Source organism: Lepidochelys olivacea, assembly GCF_965140295.1.
Source record: "Lepidochelys olivacea isolate rLepOli2 genome assembly, chromosome: 11".
In the NCBI taxonomy this organism is placed as follows: Eukaryota; Metazoa; Chordata; order Testudines; family Cheloniidae; genus Lepidochelys; species Lepidochelys olivacea.
This window is the reverse complement of record NC_140421.1, coordinates 45485676-45509208: the sequence shown is the minus strand read 5'-3', so window position 1 is coordinate 45509208 and position 23533 is coordinate 45485676. Positions and strand designations below refer to the sequence as shown.

Below are 23533 nucleotides of genomic sequence, written 5' to 3'. Positions count from 1 at the left end.
CTGTAGAAGGGAAGAATCCTCCATTGTTTGACATCCCAATTGTACCCGTGGATGCTTTTGCTGGGGATAGTGCTGACTTCGAATGCCACATATCTGGAACACAACCAATTAAGATCACTTGGGCGAAAAATAAACAAGAGATACGGACTGGAGGAAAATACCAGATCAGTTATGTAGAAAACATAGCCCATTTGACAATTCTGAGTGCTGACAATGCAGACTCTGGAATGTATACGTGCCATGCTAGCAATGAAGTTGGAAAGGACTCTTGCGCAGCTCAGCTTAGTATTAAAGGTATTGCCTGATTCTGGTGTATGATGTGCACATTGAATTCCTTTATATCTGAAAGAAATAAGTCATCTTGTTACTATATAAATTGGAGACCGTCTTTTCCATCTGTGGATTAGGAATATATGCATTTTAAAAGATTGGTCGAAACCGAAAGTTTTTTGAAGGATAGTGTAGGGAGAATTGATGAGCGGACATAATGTTTTCTTCAATCTTATTTTCTTTGCAACTTTGCAGACTTTGCCATCCTAAATGATTAATACAAAATTCCAGTTTGTTTCTTGTTGCTTATACCTAAAGTCCTGATTTCTTTAAAAAAGGACATTTTTCTTAACTAGTGAAACTCCACATCCATTTACACAGTGTGGTGTTTTGCTGTTCTAAGAGTGGTGTCCTCTGTGTACTTTTTATAAACAATAGAGCCCTTTTTAAAATGTAAGCAGTTTTGTAAACAACATATCGTCATAAATGTATTTCTTGAGAAGTCTTTTAATTTTTTATTTTAAAATTTATTTTTACAATTTAAGGATTACGTTCATTTCTTGCAGAACGAAAAATTCCACCTAGTTTTACAAGGAAACTTTCTGAAACGGTAGAAGAAACGGAAGGGAACACCCTTAAACTTGAGGGCCGTGTTTCTGGTTCTCAGCCTCTGACAGTTGCTTGGTATAAAAACAATCAAGAGATCTATCAGAGTCCTAATTGTGAAATATCTTTCCTGAACAACACCATACTTCTGCAAATTAAGGGCGCAGGGCAGGCTGATGCTGGCTTATATACCTGCAAAGTGTCCAATGAAGCAGGAACTGTATTGTGTACTTCTTCCGTTGTTATTAAAGGTTAGTTAATTTCATGTTTTGCCTATCTGTGGTGTTAGCTTTTTTATCAGCGTGTTAGTTGTCAATATACGCCTTTCATAGCTAATAAAATATTTCTCACAGTCAATCTTATTTTAGGCCATATATAATTGTGTGTGAACAATATTAAATTCAGTACAGCACACACAGTGAGATAACGGCAGCTATTTCTCCTTTAGATACTCAGGGACTTCTGTATCTCAGCAGAGAATTGAGCACAATATGTCTATTCCTTTCTACTAATTAGAACGCCGTACTAATATTTCCTGCAGAATTCTACATTTCGTTTATCGAATGGTTTTATACAAATCTTGCTGCTTTCAATACGTATTCATAGCAAATAATAACCCGAAGCTGTGCATGTCATGAGTGGCTAGATCTCGACAATAAGCCATTAATTTTCCTGCCAATTTAACAATTTCAGGACAGCACCGGTAATATTTGCTTACTAAAGCGTGACAGATTTTTCCAGGACAACGTCAGCATTTTTCAAAACCAGCTGAAAACTCTTTAGCTACTAATGCAAGAGTCACATAATCTATTTTTATTTTATTTTATATTATTTTATTACTTTTTGCATATTGTCCTTTGGGATCTATTCTTGCTTATATTGCATACATTATTCTGTGTAACCATATGTCTGTGAAAGTCGATACCCTTAATAGGCATTCCTAGCATATTATATAATATGCTTAGAACATAGTTTGTTAATTATTTATCATAATCTAGCTGTTATCACGCCTAGTGCAAACACATTGTCTACTTCATTGCATATCTTTCTCTTTCTTTAGCATTTGTTTTTCTCTCCTCTTTCGCCTACTGTAATATGACGTGTGTCATACGTTAAAGTAATAGTAAAGACTACATTTTTAATAAAAATGGATTGAGTCCCTGCACTCCACGTTATTTTATCTTTTATATTATGCCTATGGTGTGCTCTTCTTGACCCCAGACTTGCATTTAAAACACAGCAGGGATTTGAAACATTTAACGCTTGTATTTTTTTACCTACATTAATGTCAATAACTTTGCTCTTTTGCCTTTTCCACCAATCGCATCCTCTCTGTCCCTCATCCTTGCTGTCTGTGGGCAACCAGGATGGGATCAAGACTCGAGCTGAAACACAGAAGCAAGAAATTCATTTCATATGGGTTCAAGTCAGACTAAAAGTTGCTTTAAGATTTGTGATGATAATGTAAACAGTGGCATCTGGTTTGATCTATGAATTAAGGTTGTAAAAACAGAACAGGTTTTATATCTTTAGAGATATAAAAATGTGACTTCCCATAATATCCATCAAATCTCTACTAAGTTTCTTTTCATGGAGTCGCAGTTTTGCTATGCAAGATGTGCAGCTTTTCCTTCACTTTTGGAAGGATCAGAACAAATCTATCTCCATCTAAATTTGCACAGCTGGCGCAATGTGCTGTGGTAGCACTGGGTTTAGCGGTTAATTGCTTTGGTAGTGTATTGCATATTAGATCTTTTAAAAGCTACTTAAACCATTTTTGCAGAATGGCAGTTGTGCTTTAATTTTAATTCTCTTTAAGAAGGAGTGCAAATATAACTAGTGCATTGGGAGAAGATAGCATACGTCTAGATTTCTTCGCGCATGCTTGTGAAAAAGTATTCTTTTAGTACTATTTTTATTTCCCCAAACTGTGTGCAATTGGTATTCCCGGAAACCAGACCTGTATGTATTAACAAAAATTGTTGATCATTGTTTGCTTGTAGATTTAACTTCCTTGTTAGAGTTAAGAATTTATTAATCTATTGCCTTTCTCTTATATTCATGATACACGTTTCTTTCCTGACTATTTACTAAATATTTTCCTGTTCTGTTCTCTCGACTTTACAATTAGATTTAACCGATTAGACGGTTTTTTTTTTCTTTCAGAACCAGCAGTAATTTTAGAGAAGCCAGAACCGATGTCAGTTACGGCTGGGGATTCTTTTACATTAGAGTGCACAGTGGGTGGAACACCGGAACTCATTACAAAGTGGTTTAAGGATGGACGAGAACTACAGAGCGGCCGCAAATATCAAATCACCTTTTCCAACAAAGTAGCTACACTGAAAGTTCCTTCTGCGGACGCGGGAGACAGGGGACTGTATACATTTGAAGTGAAAAACGAAGTTGGTGAAAGTAGCTGTACCTCTTCGGTTGATGTTTCAGGTTAGCTGGCTACTACCTTCGTTGTCACTTAGTGCTGTCTTCTCTTTTAATAGACCTTTCCCTTTTTAATTAAAAACCAACCAACCAACCCGTGGTTTTGTCGCCTTTTTCTACGCAGATCGCATTGTCCCTCCTTTTTTCACAAGGAAGTTAAAGGAAACATGCGGGGTGCTGGGTTCCTCAGCGCTGCTGGAGTGCAAAGTTTCTGGCTCACCACCCATTTCAGTTGCCTGGTTCCAAGATGGAAATGAGATTGTTAGTGGAGACAAATATGAAGTCTCCTTTTCAGACGACGTCTGTGGTTTGAAACTGAATGCACTGGACTCATCAGATACCGGACCTTACACCTGTGCCGCGGCAAATGCCGCTGGATCTGATGAATGCAGTGCCTTTTTGATCGTACAAGGTCAGTAAAAGATGGCCAAGGTGCCGTAGGCAAAATGCTTCCTCCATTTGCTGCTATTTCTTCCTTCGCAATTTTCGGGCCGCCTATAAATCTTCAGCCAAACGCTGATTTGGTTTTCATCTTCAAACGTAACGGGCATACTAATTTGTCTCTGTGTCTTAACTTCTTTATGTATATGTAGAACCACCCTCATTTGCGAAGACACCCGATCCCGTGGAAGTTCTACCTGGGACGAGTGTAACATTCACAAGTCTCATAAAAGGAACGGCTCCGTTCAAAGTTAACTGGTTTAGAGGCATCAGGGAACTTGTGTCAGATAGTACCTGCAACATTTCTTTGGAGGATACAGTTGCAGAACTGGAATTGTATGAAGTAGAACCACTCCACAGTGGAGATTACACCTGTCGAGTCACTAATGATGCTGGCAGTGTGTCTTGTACCACTCATCTTTTTGTAAAAGGTTTGTCTCGATTGCTGCTATTGGTCTTATTCTTATGTATTTGTGTGCGCGCGCGCAAAGATTTGTGAATATTTCCCCCCTCTTCTATTTGACTTTTTGCCTTCCATTTTGTAGAGCCAGCGACCTTTGTGAAGAAATTAAGCGATTTCAGTGTAGAGCAAGGGAAATCCATACTTCTGGAAAGCACGTACAAAGGAACTCCTCCTATTTCAGTGACATGGAAGAAGAATGGCTTCCACATAACACAGTCCCCGAGATGTAGTATAACTACTACCGAAAAATCGGGCATACTGGAAATTCCTAACAGCACAAAAGATGATGAAGGGCAATACACATGCGAGGTTGCCAATGATGCTGGAGCAGATATTTGCCAGGGACAAATATCAATCCTAGGTGTGTTGCTATCTCAGATTCCATAACCACTCTTGTATTAATAATGGTCATTATAAGACTTGCTCTCTTTTCTGTGATGCTGATTGCGATCATTTGTGCTTTAGAACCGCCTTATTTTGTTACACACTTGGAACGTGTGGAGGTGACAGTCGGGAAGCCCGCATCTTTTCAGTGCCAAATTGCTGGGACCCCGGAAATCAAAGTCTCCTGGTACAAGGAAGATACAAAACTAAAATCGACTCCTACTTATAAAATGTACTTCAAAAATAATGTGGCCACGCTAGTTTTCAGCCGGGTGGAGAGCAGTGACCTTGGAGAATACGTCTGCAAAGCAGAAAACAGTGTTGGCTTTGCTTCTTCCACAGCTCTGCTCACTGTTAAAGGTGATGGGTTCATTTCAGATATTTCTGTAATGACTCTTTATAGTAACAAGCTTATGGTAAATGCAAATTGTTTCCAGGTTGGCAGGATGCCTTATCTCCTACTTATTTTCTTGCAGACCGTAAGTTTCCACCGACCTTTGCAAGAAAACTAAAAGACATTCAGGAAACTGTTGGTTCCCCCGTTACCTTTGATTGTCGCATAAATGGCTCGGAACCTATTCAGGTGTCATGGCATAAGGATGGGGTGCTATTACACGATGATGCTAACGTGCAAGCAACTTTCTTAAATAACGTAGCGACTCTTCAGATCTTGCAGACCGACATGGCTCACTGCGGCCAATACTCGTGCTCAGCTCACAATGCTCTTGGCACTGCTTCTTCCGGTGCCAAGCTCCTTCTCACAGGTTGGTAGCTGCTAAATCTTGTCCTGGCCATTGGCTTTAAAGAAGCAGAAGACCCTGCGTTGTTGCGTAATGCCAAACGATAGGATTCCGTGGCGGTGAAGCAGCAGCTGTGAGAGTTATGTTGTTTCTTTCCATTTTAGAGCGTCTGAGACCTCCTGTCTTTGATGTGAAACCTGAACCTATTGAGGTGGCTCTTGGAGCAAGTGGTTCCTTTAAATGCCACGTCACCGGATCGGCGCCACTAAAAGTCACTTGGGCAAAAGAGAACAGAGATATCCGTCCTGGGGGCAACTACAAGATCACCTTGGTGGAAAATACAGCCAGCTTGACGGTTCTAAAAGTAGGCAAAGGAGACTCTGGACTATACACTTGTTCTGCGAGCAACAATGCTGGAAAGGATTCTTGCGCCGCCCAGCTAAGTGTGAAAGGTATTTAAGAAATGCAATGCTTTGTCGTCTTCCTGCAGAGCGTTTTACCATGTTAAAGAAACAAAACATGCCAAGCTTTTTCTTCTATCTAAACTGAAGGCATTCAATCGACTTAAAATGAGACCCTTTTGTTTTCCCAATGTGATTTGGTAGAGCAAACTCGTTGTCCAGGATTTTGACAGCAGTAATTTTCACCTTGATGGTTATTTTATGACTTAATCATATTGCATCTTGATCGCTGACGCGATGGCTGAACAAAATTCGTTTACCTCCTAAAGGCAAATTCTCCTCTCCCACACCGAGAGTCTATTAGAATATGAAATTTGAGCAGCTGACGGTAGCCTGGGGCACACACATTTTTTCCCCACCAGCACTCTGCTCATAGTATAGTATGTGGATTCTTCAACCTATGTATCTCCACATTTTATGATCAGAATAATCTACCCTGGTGTAAACTACACTGGTACATTAGGGATTTTCACCACTGCGATTTCCTTTATGTGGGCAGGGCCTTTGTGTTTATAACAGTTGTTATGGCTCTGTAATTCCCATTGATCCTTAAACAGGATGAGTGTAGGATAAGCCTCTTAAAAGTGTGTGCCTTTTTCCCTTAAATATAATTGTAGATCGTATTAACATGTGCTTATTTCTTAGGGCTCTTAATTAATTGCAGTTAATTCAAGTGATTAACACATAAGAAATTAACTTGTTTTTTTTAAAAATAGACCTGATTAATTGCAGTTTTAACCGCACTGTTAAACAATAATAGAATACCAATTTAAATTTATTATAAATATTTTGGATGTTTTTCTCTGTTTTCAAATATATTGATTTCAATTACAACACAGAATACAGAGTGTGCAGTGCTCACTGTATATTATTTTTATTACAAATATTTACACTGTAAAAAAAGATAAAATAAATAGTATCACCTCTTAGGAATAATGTAGTGCTATCTCTTTATTGTGAAAGTCCACCTTACAAATGTAGAATTATTTTTTTCACATAACTGCACTCAAAAACAAAACAATGTAAAACTTCAGAGCCTACAAGTCCACTCAGTCCTGCGTCTTGTTTGGCCAATCACTAAGACAAACAAGTTTGTTTACAGTTAAGGGAGCTAATGCTGCCTGCTTCTTATTCACAATGTCACACGAAAGTGAGAACACGTGTTCACATGGCACGGTTGTAGCCGGCATTGCAAGGTATTTACATGCCACATGTGCTAAACACTGGTAAATGTAAAAAGCTTAAACATAGATTTTTAAACATAAATACTTTATACATACACTTTTGCCCAAAAGGTCAATCAGGGAACAGACTTTAGCTATATATATATATGCTAGGACTAAGCTACACAGCATACACATACACACCAGGGATCTATGCACTAAATATAGCAAATATATAAATTCTCTTCCATACATATAACATGGACAGAATTCAATATAAATTTCTATCATAGTCAAGGTCACAGATCAGCTGAAATCTAGTATGGAACTTCCAAAGAGCAAATTTCCGATGTAAATTTGGCATTTTAAGATGCTGTCTTGCACAGTAAGAGTTGAATATTTCAGTGAATCCAGTCAATATATATCTAGTTTTGTCTGCAGTAGCTGTTTGAAAGTCTCGGTACATGATATATAAATTACTGAATTGTAGCTGAGGGTAATTCTTATATCTAAATGCTCTTGTAAGTTATATATATGGCAATTTAGTAAGCAATAATATTCCTGCAAAATAAATATGTCCGAATCTTTGCAAGGAACTCAGGAAATCATTCTACATATAACACAGACCACTGGCAAAGGCGTTCAAAGAAACTCCCCTGCTTTTGTTTGTTATGTATGCTATGTGTTCGTTTTTGTCATGCTGTTACCAGACATATCACCGGCTAGTGCAAATTCACTTTCTGTAGATGTTTGTACTCTTCCCCCACCACGCAAAAAAGTATACGCTGTCGGTTAGATATTTCACTGATTTCATCACTTTAATGAATCTGCAGTTTAGTGAATAATCTTGTTTACTCTTGTCCTTTGGTTTCATAGAACCACCACGGGTTATTAAGAAGCTAGACTCCTCTAGAGTTGTGAAACAGCATGATTCCACTAGATATGAATGCAAAATAGGCGGCTCTCCAGAAATCAAAGTCACCTGGTACAAAGATGAAGCTGAAATCCATGACAGCGAAAAATACAGAATGTCCTTCATTGAGTCCATGGCAGTCATTGAAATGCACAATCTCAGTGTGGAAGACAGTGGAGACTACACTTGTGAAGCTCGCAATGCAGCAGGGGCTGCAAACACCAGTACTTCGTTGAAAGTGAAAGGTCAGAACCCTGCTCCTCCCGTTTTTGTCGGTTCCTTCTTTTAATCTGCCGTGGAAGGTTAATAAATCTTCTCTTCAGTCAGATAGGCGAGTGCTGCCTTCTGAGAACGCAGACTATGGATTTTACCAGAGTTCTATGACATGGCTCTTATTGTGACTTGTGTCTTTACTCTTCCATTATCAGTCCAACATAGTGATAAAGTTTACTGTTTAAATGTTCGTTTCTCTGTTATGTTCCCAACTGAATTAACAGAAACTCAAACTTCTTCTTTTCATAGAACCCCCTGTTTTCAGCAAGAAACCCCATCCAGTTGAGACTTTGAAAGGTTCTGATGTCCATCTTGAGTGTGAGCTTTGCGGCACTCCTCCGTTCCAAATTTCCTGGTATAAGGACAAAAGAGAAATTAAAAGTAGCAAGAAGTACAAAATCATGTCTGAGAACTACCTTGCTAGCATTCACATCCTTAGCCTGGGTGACTCAGATGTCGGCGAATATCACTGTAAGGCCGTGAATGATGTAGGAAGTGACACTTGCATTTCCTCTATAACGCTAAGAGGTTTGTTTAATGATTTACACATCATCTATATTCCCAGCATGGTGTCATCCTCGTCACACTCCTCGTGCACTCTCCTTGCGGTTTTAACATGACGTATCTTCTCTTCATCAGCACCACCCATTTTTGTGAAGAAGCTCAGTGATTTCACTGCTGTGGTTGGAGACCCAGTTGAACTGCAGGCCACAGTAGGAGGATCCCAGCCCATTTCTGTTCTGTGGCTGAAAGACAAAGGAGAAATCGTTAGAGAAAGTGAAAATCTTTGGATTTCCTATTCAGAAAACGTTGCAACTCTACGGATTGGAAAAGCAGAACCAGCCTGTGCTGGAAAATACATCTGTCAGATCAAAAATGACGCTGGAGTTCAGGAGTGCTTTGCCACTCTGTCAGTTCTAGGTTGGTAACAAGGAAACAAAACAATATAGAATGATATTTTAACCTCACTTAACAAACTGATTGCATCTCCTGTCCTGTCATCAAACATGGCTGTGATTTGCATCTCATTTCAGAACCTGCAGTCATTGTAGAGAAGCCCGGCGCAATGAAAGTCACCTCTGGAGACTCTTGTACTCTAGAATGCACAGTGGACGGCACACCGGAGCTTACTACTAGGTGGTTTAAGAATGGGAAAGAGCTGTCTACTAATCAGAAATACAAAATTAGCTTCTTCAACAAAGTGTCTGGGCTTAAGATCCTCAATGCAAGAGTAGAAGACAGTGGGGAGTATACTTTTGAGGTGAAAAACAGTGTTGGTCAAAGCAGGTGCACAGCTTCAGTGCGTGTTTCAGGTTAGTTGATTAAATTTGTGAATTATCTTCGATTCTTACAATTTCTTTAAAACGTGTTACAGGACACGCCGCTTCCTTTGGTGTCACATCATGCTGCTGCCACTCTGGGAAGACTCACTACTAATGTGACCTTAGGCACCCTATGTGGGCCCACTAGTGTTGCGGAGATATGGACGGGGTGCATAGGTTGAAGCCTGCATCACATTTTACAGCCATCAGAAAGATGAGGCTGTTTCTTGGGGTCAGTCTCATCAACTTAGTCTGCATGTCCCAGCTGGTGCAGTACTGATGTTCTCCTTATGAGGAATTATTGAAAAAATAAAAGGAGAAAGGTGATCCTCAGAAGGGGTGAGCTGACAGATTTTGAGAGTATCCTACAATCCTTTTTATATTCTCTCAGTACCTCAGGCTTCAATGTTTTGAACTGCAGGCTTGCTTTGGATTCTCCCATGCAAACACAGGTGTGCCAGAGGAAAGTGCCATGTTTCTGCTAAATGCCTGGGAACCATCTCTCTTTTAAGTTATAGAGTTGTAAATAGCTGTGTTTTATCCTATACAGATCGCATTTTACCTCCTTCTTTCACGAGAAAACTGAAAGAAGCCAGTGGTCTCTTGGGTTCGCATGTTGTCCTGGATTGCAAAGTGTCTGGGTCACCACCTATTTCTGTTTCCTGGTTCCATGACGGACTTGAGGTCACTAGTGGAGACAAGTATCAGACGACTCTCACAGACAATACTTGCACTTTGAAAGTGAACACATTAGAGGAATCCGATATGGGAAATTATTCATGCACAGCTACTAATATAGCTGGATCTGATGAATGCAGTGCATATTTGACTGTTAGAGGTTAGTATCTAGGACAAGGCAGGGCTTCCAGATATAAACTACTTTCTTTGTGGGTTGCTTACATTTTTGGGTCTGTTTATGAGAGTCTAATCGCCTTTGTTTCGTATGGGAATATTTTACGCTTCATCAAAGTGCACTTCTCTTTTATGTTTGTCTTTAGAACCTCCTTCTTTCGTGAAGAAACCTGATCCCCTGCAAGTTTTATCTGGGGCAAATATAACTTTTACCAGTATCCTAAAAGGCACCCCTCCACTAGATGTTAAATGGTTCAGAGGTAGCATTGAACTAGTACCAGGACATAGATGCAACATCTCCTTGGAAAATTCGGTTGCAGAACTGGAGTTGTTTGATGTACAGCCACTCCAAAGTGGAGACTACACCTGTCTGGTCACTAATGAGGCTGGCAAAATTTCTTGCACAACACAGCTCTTTGTAAAAGGTTTGTCAGGCTGGAAATTTCACACGTTCCTCTAAAAAAATCTCTTGGTGTCATCTTTTAACATTTATCTTCATATCATTCACTATAGAACCAGCCAAATTTGTGAAAAAAATGAATAATCTCAATGTGGAGAAAGGAAAACCATTAATTCTGGAATGCACATACTCTGGTACCCCGCCAATTGCAGTCTTGTGGAAGAAAAATGGAGTTGAAGTAGCTCATTCTGCCAAATGCAGCATCACCACCACAGAAACCTCTGCCATACTGGAATTTCCCAGTAGTAAAATAGAAGATCAGGGGCAGTACACTTGCCACATTGAGAATGATTCTGGGCAAGATAATTGTCATGCTGCAGTCTCAGTATTAGGTGTGTCCTCATTCCACAAAGAATCTTTTTTATACTAATGGTCATTTGGTATGGTATTTAAATTTTGTTGCTAATGATGTGTCTTTGTTCTTTAGAACAACCTTATTTTGTTACACGCTTGGAACCTGTTCAGGTGACAGTTGGGGATTCTGCATCATTACAATGCCAAGTTGCTGGCACACCAGAAATTATTGTATCATGGTACAAAGGCGATACAAAACTAAGAGCAACTCCTACATCTAAAATGTACTTTAAGAACAACGTTGCCACTTTGGTTTTCAGCCAGGTGGATAGTGGTGATAGTGGGGAGTATATCTGCAAAGCAGAAAACAGTGTTGGAAAGGCTTCTTCATCAGCTTTGCTTTCTGCTCAAGGTGAATAATTCATGTTAACACATTTAAAAGGTTTCATAACTAAAGGGTTGTTTTTTTCAGTAAAGAAAAGTATTTTCTTAGGAACATTCTGTTCTTCTAACTGACCAGTTAGAGATCACCCCTGTCTAGAATCCCTTAATCATTAATTACCTTCCACCAGTAAAAGTCTGGCTGGAAATTCATTCCTAATGCCAATCTTTAGTTAACCAGCACGCTCTCTAAGGGAGACAGGCTTCTGATTCTTTCCCTTCAGAATAGGGCAGTCATGAATATGGTTATTCTTCCAGCTCTTCCCAGTGCAGAAAAAGTGAGATTATAAATCAAATGTTAGGGCAAATTTCAGCCCTCTTGTATAACTTTGTAGCCACATTGACTGGTAGTCCACCTCTTGGCAGAGCTCTCCCTTCACACAGCCCCCAAGCTAAATGATCTAACAAATAATCTCCTTGATTCTTTGTGGGCCTCTTACTGTTTTTTATTGTGCAAGTTGGTTGAAAATAATGACTGGATCTTCCAGCGTATCTTCTTGTAAATCTGCCCGATCTATACCACAATACAGTGTCCTCTTAGTCAGTGCTTATTGGAGAATTCACCAAAGCTAGATAACTTCCCAAAACTTTCGTTGTTCAATACTTTTCTTGCAGAGCGTAAACTTCCACCTTCATTCACACGAACTTTGAGAGACATTCATGAAACTATTGGTTTACCAGTTACATTTGATTGCGGCATAACTGGCTCAGAACCTATTGAAGTATCCTGGTCTAAAGATGGCGTACCTATCCGAGATGGCTACAATGTGCAGACCTCCTTCTTAAATAATGTAGCAACTCTCCAGTTTTTGCAGACTGACAAGAGCCTTGCTGGGCAATACACTTGTACAGCTTCCAATGCTATTGGAACTGCTTCTTCCACTGCCAGGCTCGTGCTTACAGGTTGGTTGGTTATGAAATAATTTCCCTTTAACGTCACCAGGTCATTTTTTCATTTCCATCTCAACTTAAAACTATAGGTGCAACATTTATTTATTTAACAATATGCTTTAAACTAATGGAGCTCTTAAAAGCTATACGCGTTTTTCTGTTTCTTTCACTCTGTAGAAGGGAAGAATCCTCCATTGTTTGACATCCCAATTGTACCCGTGGATGCTTTTGCTGGGGATAGTGCTGACTTCGAATGCCACATATCTGGAACACAACCAATTAAGATCACTTGGGCGAAAAATAAACAAGAGATACGGACTGGAGGAAAATACCAGATCAGTTATGTAGAAAACATAGCCCATTTGACAATTCTGAGTGCTGACAATGCAGACTCTGGAATGTATACGTGCCATGCTAGCAATGAAGTTGGAAAGGACTCTTGTGCAGCTCAGCTTATTATTAAAGGTATTGCCTGATTCTGGTGTATGATGTGCACACTGAATTCCTTTATATCTGAAAGAAATAAGTCATCTTGTTGCTATATAAATTGGAGACCGTCTTTTTAATATATGGATTAGAAAATGTGTATTGAAATCTCTGTCAGGAAATATCTAAAGCTATTAGAAGGAATGTGAGGGGAGATTTAAGGAGTGAAGATAATGTTTCCTTCAATCTTCTTTTCTTTAAAACTTTACAGACTTTGTCATCTTAAATGGTTTACAGAAAATTCTAGTTTGTTCCTTGTTTATACATAAATTGTTCATTTGTTAAAGGCATTTTTCTTACAAGCAGTATAAGATAAGTGATATTTTAATTACTTTGTAACTAGTAAAACTCTACATCCATTTAAAGTGTCATGTTTTGCTGTTCTAAGAGTGCTACCCTCTGTGTACTTTTTGTAAAAAATAGAATCTTGTTTCAAGGTACGCAAACAGTTTTTTAACAACATATAGTCATATAAGGTATTTCTTGAAAAGTCTTCTACTGAATATTTGATCTTAAAATTTAATTTTACAATTTAAAGAGTATGTTCATTTCTTGCAGAACGAAAAACTCCACCTGGTTTTACAAAGAAACTATCTGAAATAGTAGAAGAAACAGAAGGGAACATCCTTAAACTTGAGGGCCGTGTTTCTGGTTCTCAGCCTCTGAACGTTGCTTGGTATAAAAACAATCAAGAGATCTATCAGAGTCCTAATTGCGAAATATCATTCCTAAACAACACCATACTTCTGCAAATTAAGAGAGCAGGGCAGGCAGATGCTGGCTTATATACCTGCAAAGTGTCCAATGAAGCAGGAAGTGTATTGTGTACGTCTTCCGTTGTTATTAAAGGTTAGCTAATTTAATGTTTTGCCTCACTGTGGTGTTAGTTTTCTTTATCAGCATGTTAGCTGGCAATATATGTCTTCCACAGCTAATCAAATAATTCATTCTAGGAGTCTTATGTTTAGGCCATGGGTAATTGTGTTGAAACAATATTAAATTCTGTACAGCCTACACGAGATAATGGCAGCTACTTCTCCTTTAGATACTCAGGCAGAACTCTCATGAGTTTCAGTGTGAGCTACTATTCCTCACACGTTCTTGTCAACTGCTGGTAATGGCCCACCTTGATTATCACTACAAAAGATTCCCCCGCCCCCCACCCGTCTCTCCTGCTGGTAGTAGCTCACCTTATCTGATCACTCTTGTTACAGTGTGTATGGTAACACCCATTGTTTCATGTTCTCTATGTATATAAAATCTCCCCACTGTATTTTCCACTACATGCATCCGATGAAGTGAGGTGTAGCTCAAGAAAGTTTATGCTCAATAAATTTCTTAGTCTCTAAGGTGCCACAAGTACTCCTTTTCTTTTTGCGGGTACAGAATAACACGGCTGCTACTCTGAAATGTGAGTTTTGTATCTCAGGACAGAATTGAGCCCAATAAGTCTATTGCTTTCAACTTAAAACTAATAATATAATACAAAATAGTGATGATTTCCTGCAGACATCTACATTTCCTTTAGAACAGTAGTACACAAAATTTGTTGCTATCAATACATATTAGTAGCAAATAATAACCCGAGGCTGTACATGCTATGGCAATTATATAAATTTGAGACCATACTCAGAATATTTGTTTACTAAAGTGTGACAGATTTTTCCAGGACAATGTCAGCATTTTTCAAAAATAGCTGAAAACATTTAGCTACTAATGCAAGAGTTTCTCTTTACTGTCCTTTGGGATCTTTTCTTGCTTATCTTGTATGCCTAATTCTGATTAATTAGATGTCTGTGGAAGTCCATATCCTTAATATGCATTCCTAGCATTTTACTGCTTAAAATGTATTTTTTTGAATAATTTATTTAGCTTTTAGCAAACCTAGTGCAAATACATTCCCTACTCCATTGCATGTGTTTCTCTGTGTTTGTGTTTCTTTTCTCTTTTCCACACTGTAATTTGATGTGTGTCCTATGTTAAAGTAATAGTAATGACTAGATTACTCATAAAAATGAGAATTAAAGTTTTTAACAATGAAAAAGTGTTCTGGCCAAATCTTTAGTGGTATAAATATATGATGTTCCATTATATTCATCAAATATTTACTCGTCTTTTCAAGTTGTGGCAGTTTTGCTATGCAAAGAGTGCAGCTTTTTCTTTTATTGTTAGAAGGATCAGAACAAATCTATCTATATCTAAATTTGTACAGTGAGAGAAGTTTGCTGTGGTAGTTTGGGATTGGGCAGTAATTGTTGTTGTAGTACAGAATCATAGCAATTTAGGGCTGGAAGGAACCTTGAGACGTCATCAATTCCAGCACCCTGTGCTGTGGCAGGAACAGGTAAATCTTGACCATCCATGACCGGTACTTGTTCAGTCTGTTCTTAAAACTCTCCAGTGATGGAGATTCCACAACCTCCCTTGGAAGCCTAGTCCACAGCTTACCTACTTTTATAGCTACAAAGTTTCTCCTAATAGTTTCTCTACCCTAAATATTCATTGCTGCAACTTAAGCCCATTACTTCTTGTTCTACCCTCAGTGGACATGGAGAACAATTGATCACTGTCCTCTTTATAACAGCTCTGAGCATATTTGAAGACTACTATCAGGTTCTTCCTCAGTATTCTTTTTCAAGACTAAACTTGCCCATTTTTTAAAAAAATTTCCTCATAGGTCAGGTTTTCTAAACCTTTTATTATTTTTGTTGCTCTCATCCCACTCTCTCCAATTTGCCCACATCTTTCCTAAAGTCTGATGCCCAGAACTGGACACGCTACTCTAGCTGAGGCCTCACCAGTGTCCCATAGAATGGGACAATTAGGTCCCAGGTTTTACATAGGACACTCCTGTTAATAAACCCCAGAATATTAGTCTTTTTTGCAGCTGCACCAGATTGTTGACTCATATTTAATGTGTGATCCCCTATAATCCTCAGATCCCTTTTAGCAGTAGTATCATCTACTCAGTTAATTCCCATTTTGTAGTTGCATATTAGATTTTTCATTCTTAATTGAAGTGCTTTGCACTTGTCTTTATTGAATGTTATCTTGCTGAATTCAGACCATTCCTCCAAATTGTCAAGGTTGTTTTGAATTCTTATCCTGTCCTTCAAAGTGTTTGCAACTCCTCCCCAGGTGTCATCTGAAAATTTTATAAGCATATTCTCCACTCCTTTATCCAAGTCATAAATGAAAATATTTAATAGTACTGGGCCCAGGATTGACCCCTGCAGGCCCCACTAGATACGCCTTCCCCATTTGACAGTGAACCACTGATAACTACTTCTTGAGTTTGGTCTTGAGTAAGGTGTGCTCCCACCTTATTGTAAGTGCATCTAGACCACATTTCCCTGGTTTGATTAGGAGAATATCATGTGTGACTGTATCAAAAGACTTATTAAAATCAAGATGTATCACATCTACTGCTTCTCCCCATCCACTAGCCCAGTAACTCTGTCAAAGAAGGAAATTAGGCTGGTATTGGCATGATTTGTTCTTAAAAAATCCATTCCTTATAACCCTATTATTTTCCAAGGGCTTACAAATTGATTGTTTAATAATTGTTCTATTATCTTTCCAGGTATCAAAGTTAGGCTGACAGGTCTATAATACCCCAGGTTCTCATTATTCCCTTTTTAAAGATAAGGAGTATGTTTGCCTTTCTCTAGTCTTCTAGGACCTCACAAATCCTCCAGGAGTTCTCAAAGACTCACACTTTCCTTTTTCTTTCTCTTGATCCTAAATTATTAATTATTCTCCTCTTATAGAACTGATATCTCTTCCTAGGTGTAACTCATTTTTTGACGTAGCCTTTCTGATTTTGTTCCTATATGTTTCTGCTATTCTTTTAGCAATTTGTCCAGGTTTCTACTTTTTGTATGTTTCCTTTTTGATTTTCAGATCATTAAAGAGCTCTGAATGGAGCCATACTGGCCTCTTACTATTCTTCCTATATTTCCTTCGCATCAGGATAGTTTGAAGTTGTGCCTTCAATATTGTCTCCCTGAGAAACTGCCATTTCTCCTCAACTCTTTTTTCCCCTGGATATTCTTCCCATAAGACCATACCGACCAGTACTCTAAGTTTTTTGTTGAAGTCTGCTTTTATTGAAGTCTTAGCTCCTGTGCTTTAGTTATTTTAATATTCTTCAAGAACGAGTGCCAAATAATTACTGCATTGATAGAAGATGGAATACATAAAGCTCTTTTCTTGCATGCTTGTGAAAAAGTACTTTCTTCATACTATTTTATTTTCTAATACTATGCAGCATTAGTATTCTCTGAAACCAGACTTGTATGTATCAACACACATAGATTATCATTCTCTTATTTGTACATATGACTGACTTGTTAGAGTCAAGATTTCATTTATTTCTTGTGTTTCTCTCTCATGTTCATAACACACATTTCTTTCTTGAATATTTACTAAAATATTTTCCAATTCCAGAACCAAAAAAGCCACCAGTATTTGACCAACCTCTTAGACCTGTGACAATAGCGGAAGGAGATATTTTGCAGCTCAGCTGCCACGTCCAGGGATCACAGCCAATCAGGATTCAGTGGCTGAAGGCTGGGAGAGAAATAAAAGCTTCAGATAAATGCACCTTTAGCTTTGCTAATGGAACAGCTCTTTTGGAACTCACAGCAGTTACTAAAACTGATGCAGGCGAATATGTGTGCAAAGCTACAAATGTAGCTGGAAGTGACTCTTGCAAGTCAAAAGTGACAGTGAAAGGTATAGTAAAAGAGAAAAATCAGCTTGTGATGGCAATTTAAACCAAAACTACAATGATCACACCTTTGGTTTCTGTGAATTAAGTGGTTCATAATCAAATAGAAAATAACCAGTGTCTATGTTACTTCATAAAATATTACATAATCTGAAATACTGGCCTAATTGTATCATTATATTTAATGATAATTAATATAACACCATAAATATACAATGTATACATTAGGGGGCCTGTGTTAGAGGGCTTATTCCTTCATCCTCTCATTTCCCTGGTCCTTCTCGCATGAACAGAGAGCAACAATACCCGAAGTCCAAAGGTGCAAACAATTCTATGTTTATTGGGGTGAACTTCCAGCAAGCATGATTCCAGTTTCCTTCCTTAGTGTCCCCCTTCCCAGCTCTGACACCACAGAGCCTTACCTGTGTCCCTGTTCCCATTCCCCCCCCCCCAGCTTAGCAAAACATGATTCCAATTTCCCCACTCCCACTGCCCTTTCCCATTCCCACCCTCCTTACTTCCTGATTGACTGCAGACTATATAGTAAAACTTGAGTTCTGTTTAGCTATACCTTAACCAATCACTTTCCTGAAATTTAACTAACCAATCCTAACATATTGTAACATGATTATTTAACCAATTATATCCCACCACCTTAATTAGTTTACACCCAGCAAAATTAATTATACAGCAGACAGAAACAATCACAGAACCAGACAGAGACCATGCAAATAAACAATAGCAAAGGGGGAACTATAATGACAAAACAATACAGAAGTGAGGATTTCACAACTACATCTATAAAGACATATGGGTTTCCCTGCTGTGTCTATTGATAAGTGAGTTCTTAGCGAACAGAAAACTATCAAACTAAACATCCTCTAGGCTCTTCCCTTTCTCTGGAGGTGATAGATCAGATCACCTTTCTAACAGCCCCAGATGGCCTTATTTCAATGTGACTACTTTGGAATGTGAGGATGTGACCATACGGTTCCCAGCTTATGGCTGCCTCTGCTGCTTAGCCAGAGATCTTAGCCTAAGAACAGGGCCTCAGACTGTCACAGTAAGAAAAGGCCTTATACAGTCAGACAGTGATTTTGATTCTTTCTTTTATACCTCTATAACTAAGTGATAAGAATACACCTAAATTCTTAGAGTATAGGCCTTTACAGACAGGCCCGAATATCTATATCCTAACAGCCTGTGTCAAATGAACCCCACCCTGAGGGTTTAGAATTTAACCTTGCAGACAAAACAAAGCCTTTGAGGCAAGACCAAGCTGACAGAGTAGGCTCCAGTCTCCAGAGCATGCATGCTCCATGGGGAAAATGGGGGTCTAGGCATGTCTTGTAGGACATTACTAAGGGAATTTGGTATATTGTCAGGGAGAGTGCTCCAGGTCTATGTGTCACCATAAGATACAGCAAAGTCTGGAGTGAGCCAGCCAGAAAGATGGTACAGTAAGGAAGAAGGCTGGGGAGCGCATTAAGAACAAATTATTTGCCCAGCTCAGAGGCAGCAGTGCAATTAGTTGGGCTGGGCTATCTCAGCTTCAACCCACACTGCCCTCTCACTCAATTGAAATTAATACAGTTTGGGGATGACACACTCTCTCTCAAATATTTATACCCCCATCACTATTGCATCTGAGCTCTTCACAGTAATTAACATATTAAGATAGCACCACCCCTGGAACAGAGGCAGCAGTGGGCCTAGAAGTCGCTCAGACACTTTAATCTTCTAGCTGTAGGCTGATGATAAAACTAAGACACCTTGTAGACCAGGCCTTGAAGAAATGAACACCAAAGAGAAGCCCCTTGTTACTGTCCTGTGTGGAAGCTGCTGGATAATAGCTGATGAGAACTTTTGAGAATCAGGCCACTTATTTATGTGTCCAGCTGTGGATTTAAGAGCCTAAATTAAAGTCATCCATTTTTGAAAATCTTAAAATCTGATTCTGATTATGTTTACTTCCATATAAATTTTACACGGTGTGACAGAGATAAGAATAAGCCTTACAGTGTCTGCTTCCATCTTAGGAAATCAGATGATAACTTATTGAAAGTCAACAGAAAGTACTTGGCATTTTTTCTTTCATACATGCACTGCATATGCTGCTTTAGTAAATGGATTCAGCTACAATAAAAAATATTCCCATTCAGGGGACTGAAAAATCTTAATTCCTTAAACCTATTTTCCAGAAAAACCAGCAGCTGCACCAGCAGCTAAGAAAGCACCAGTGGATGGAAAGCTGTACTTTATCTCAGAGCCTCAGAATCTCAAAGTTATGGAAAGTAAGCTTGTTCTTCTAAAAATATGTCATCTTCTCTATTTGTTGTATTAGTTGTATGACGATATCTCCTGCTGTCTTACACATGTGAAAGATGAGCTGCTTGATTTTGTATTTTTCTATAGAGAGTGTTGCAACGTTTCTTGCTAAAGTTGGAGGTGATCCAATCCCAAATGTTAAATGGACTAAGGGAAAGTGGAGACAACTCAACCAGGGAGGTCGTATTTTCATCCAGCAGAGAGGAGACGAAGCCAAACTAGAAATAAAGGATGCAACAAAAACTGATTCTGGAATGTACAGATGTGTAGCTTTTAATGAACATGGTGAAATTGAAAGCAGTGCCAACCTACAAGTTGAAGAACGAAGGCAAGAAGTAATTGAAGGAGATCTGAGAGCAAAACTGAAGAGGTAGGCATAAGAATCTTTTCTAGATCACTCTGTAGTCTCTGCAGTGGGGGATACTTTAATTATATCTCTGATCCAGATGTAATTATTAGTATTCATAATATATTGAACAGGTTGACACCAATTATGTATAGGCCTTAATCCCACCAAGACTTACTCTTATCAGTAGTCTTCCAGTTAGCTAAAAATCCCCTTGAGTCATGAGTAGCGAGCACTTATGTGCCTAATAGTTTGTCAGACAAAGCCCCTCCAGCGCTAACCTGAAGGCTCGCTCTATACCAAACAATTTTAAGCAGACTTGGTTACCCAAAGGATTCTCCTAGAAAGAAGAAATATTGTGCATGTTTTCTAATTATTCTCCTTACTTAAATAGTACTCCAACCAAAAAGAAAGAAGAGGAGGAAGAGAAGCCTATTGATATCATGGAACTTCTCAAAAATGTTGATCCCAAAGAATATGAGAAGTATGCTCGCATGTATGGAATTACAGATTTCCGTGGCCTCCTGCAAGCCTTTGAGCTGCTAAAGCAAAGCCAAGAGGAAGAAAGTCATAGATTGGTAAGACCTAGTCACACTGTGGCATTGGGAATGTTAAGAGTAACATGGTTTCTGGCAACAGGCTTGATATCCTAGCTGTGACATTGCTGTATGCATAAGAGATTCAGATTCCAATTCTATCTTGTCTCACTCTCCGAACTCCCAGCATGCTCAAGCACTGGGTGAGGCAGCGTTGCTACCAACATTGACCCTTCTGTCCAAGTAAGTCCTGTCCCCATCTCTTTGCCCAGAGGATCTTGGTGACATGGAACCTGTAAGATGGGCTGGTGAGGAGGTTAAAGTGAGCTATGGGTTTGCAGAAGGTTCAGTTAAAGAGTCACACGACTCTCCAGATTTGTTATCAGGGAGGGAGGGACAGATATAAACACATGGATACTAGCTATTTCCCAATAGTGTTACTTCATGTTAAATCATGTCATGTCTTTCCACAGGAAATTGAGGTCACAGAGAGAGCTCGCAAAGAAGAACAGGAATTTGATGAACTTGTATCATTTATTCAACAAAGACTCACACAGACAGAGGTGACATGATGGCTTTGACTTGATAGTCAAGTATTTAATCACATAATAGGAAGTGTGATCTTGGAATGACGACTTAACCTTTTAAATTCATATTTTTCAGCCTATCACACTCATCAGGGATATTGAAAACCAGACCATTTTAGCAGATGAGGACGCTGTCTTTGAATGTGAAATTAAGATTAATTATCCAGAAATCAAACTCTCCTGGTACAAAGGAACTCAAAAATTGGATTCTAGTAACAAGTATGAAATAAAAATTAAAGGTGATCGGCACATACTCAGAATCAGGAACTGCCAACCTGCAGATCAGGGGAATTTCAGAGTTGTCTGTGGTCCACATATTGCAAGTGCCAAGCTAACTGTGATTGGTAAGTGTACATTTAAAGTTTCTATTTGAAAGTAATTTACACTCTTAGTTTAATCTGATGCCTACTAAAATATATATTTTAACCTGCTAATAGACCCTGTAGTTGAACGGAATCTTCATGATTCTGCTTTCAAGGAAGGACGCACATGCACCCTGATTTGTCAGTTCTCTATCCCAAATGCCAAATCTCAGTGGTATAGAAATGGAAAAGCCATTAAGATAGGAGGGAGATACTCAATACAAGTCTCAGATTTCTTATCTTCTTTGTTTGCATTCACAACACAATTTTCTTTCTTGATTGTTTTCTAAAATACTCTCTTTTTCAAGCTATGTTTTCATTTTTGTCATGCTGCTACCACATACATCACTGGCTACTGTAAATTCACATTTTGTAGATATTTCTACCACTCGCCACACCCCAAAGTCTGTGCTTTTGATTAGATAGTTCATTCATTTAAGCATTTTAATGGATCAGTGCAATTTTATGTATCATGTTTACCCTTTTCTTTGGTTTTATAGAACCACCAAGCATTATAACAAAGCTAGACTCCTCTAGAGTTGTGAAACAGCATGATTCCTCTAGATATGAATGCAAAATAGGCGGCTCTCCAGAAATCAAAGTCACCTGGTACAAAGATGAAACTGAAATCCATGATGGTGAAAAATACAGAATGTCCTTCATTGATTCCGTGGCAGTCATTGAAATGCACAATCTCCATGTAGAAGACAGTGGTGACTACATTTGTGAAGCTCGCAATGCAGCGGGTAGTGCAAGCACCAGTACCTCATTAAAAGTGAAAGGTCAGAACCTCTGTCTGTCTTTCTGTCTATGATTTCTCCACTTTACTTGCGGTTACAGAGTAAAAGTATTATCTTTAGTCAGATAGGTGAATACAAACATCTCGGAATGCAGGAAACATATCTTAGCAGTGTGCTATGACATGAAAGCCATCTCTTATTGTGACTCATATCTTTACTCTTCCATTATCAGTCCAACATAGTGATACAATTTACTGTTTAAATGTTCTTTTCTCTATTATGTCCTGAACTGAATTAACAGAAACCCAAATTTCTGTTTTCATAGCACCCCCTGCTTTCAGCAAGAAACCCCATCCAGTTGAGACTTTGAAAGGTTCAGATGTCCATCTTGAGTGTGAACTTCGGGGCACTCCTCCGTTCCAGATTTCCTGGTATAAGGACAAAAGAGAAATTAAAAGTAGCAAGAAGTACAAAATCATGTCTGAGAACTACCTTGCTAGTATTCACATCCTTAGCGTGGATGCCACAGATGTAGGCGAATATCAGTGTAAGGCTGAAAATGATGTGGGAAGTGACACTTGCATTGGCTTTATAACTCTAAAAGGTTGGTATAATGATTTACACATCAGTTATATTCCTAGCATCCTCTCATTCTCCGCACTCTCCTTGTGGTTTTAACATGACGTATCTTCTCTTCACCAGCACCACCCATTTTTGTGAAGAAGCTCAGTGATTTCACTGCTGTAGTTGGAGACCCAGTTGAGCTGCAGGCCACATTAGAAGGATCCCAGCCCATTTCTGTTCTGTGGCTGAAAGACAAAGGGGAAATCATTAGAGAAAGCGAAAATCTTTGGATTTCCTATTCAGAAAACATTGCAACTCTACAGATTGGAAATGTGGAACCAGCCAGTGCTGGAATATACATCTGTCAGATCAAAAATGACGCTGGAGTTCAGGAGTGCTTTGCCACTCTATCAGTTCTAGGTTGGTAACAAGGAAACAA

The 23533-nt window shown here is 38.9% G+C and overlaps 1 protein-coding gene across 1 annotated transcript in view; it reads left to right on the top strand.

Moving 5' to 3' along the window:
- The window catches only part of TTN (titin), a gene marked incomplete at its 5' end in the record, with an annotated part of 307317 nt that overhangs the window by 93055 nt on the left and 190729 nt on the right, over positions 1–23533 (top strand). The window contains 29 exons of the mRNA XM_084642843.1: positions 7–294; positions 816–1127; positions 3043–3321; positions 3440–3727; positions 3909–4187; positions 4302–4580; positions 4685–4963; positions 5080–5367; positions 5508–5795; positions 7844–8125; positions 8403–8681; positions 8793–9074; positions 9188–9466; positions 10026–10313; positions 10474–10752; positions 10841–11119; positions 11215–11493; positions 12138–12425; positions 12591–12878; positions 13458–13748; positions 17349–17636; positions 19833–19925; positions 20047–20329; positions 20700–20883; positions 21315–21404; positions 21505–21772; positions 22291–22572; positions 22856–23134; positions 23233–23514. Coding sequence (XP_084498969.1) covers positions 7–294; positions 816–1127; positions 3043–3321; positions 3440–3727; positions 3909–4187; positions 4302–4580; positions 4685–4963; positions 5080–5367; positions 5508–5795; positions 7844–8125; positions 8403–8681; positions 8793–9074; positions 9188–9466; positions 10026–10313; positions 10474–10752; positions 10841–11119; positions 11215–11493; positions 12138–12425; positions 12591–12878; positions 13458–13748; positions 17349–17636; positions 19833–19925; positions 20047–20329; positions 20700–20883; positions 21315–21404; positions 21505–21772; positions 22291–22572; positions 22856–23134; positions 23233–23514 — 7743 coding nt within the window. The remainder of the gene's footprint in view (positions 1–6; positions 295–815; positions 1128–3042; positions 3322–3439; positions 3728–3908; positions 4188–4301; positions 4581–4684; positions 4964–5079; positions 5368–5507; positions 5796–7843; positions 8126–8402; positions 8682–8792; positions 9075–9187; positions 9467–10025; positions 10314–10473; positions 10753–10840; positions 11120–11214; positions 11494–12137; positions 12426–12590; positions 12879–13457; positions 13749–17348; positions 17637–19832; positions 19926–20046; positions 20330–20699; positions 20884–21314; positions 21405–21504; positions 21773–22290; positions 22573–22855; positions 23135–23232; positions 23515–23533) is intronic.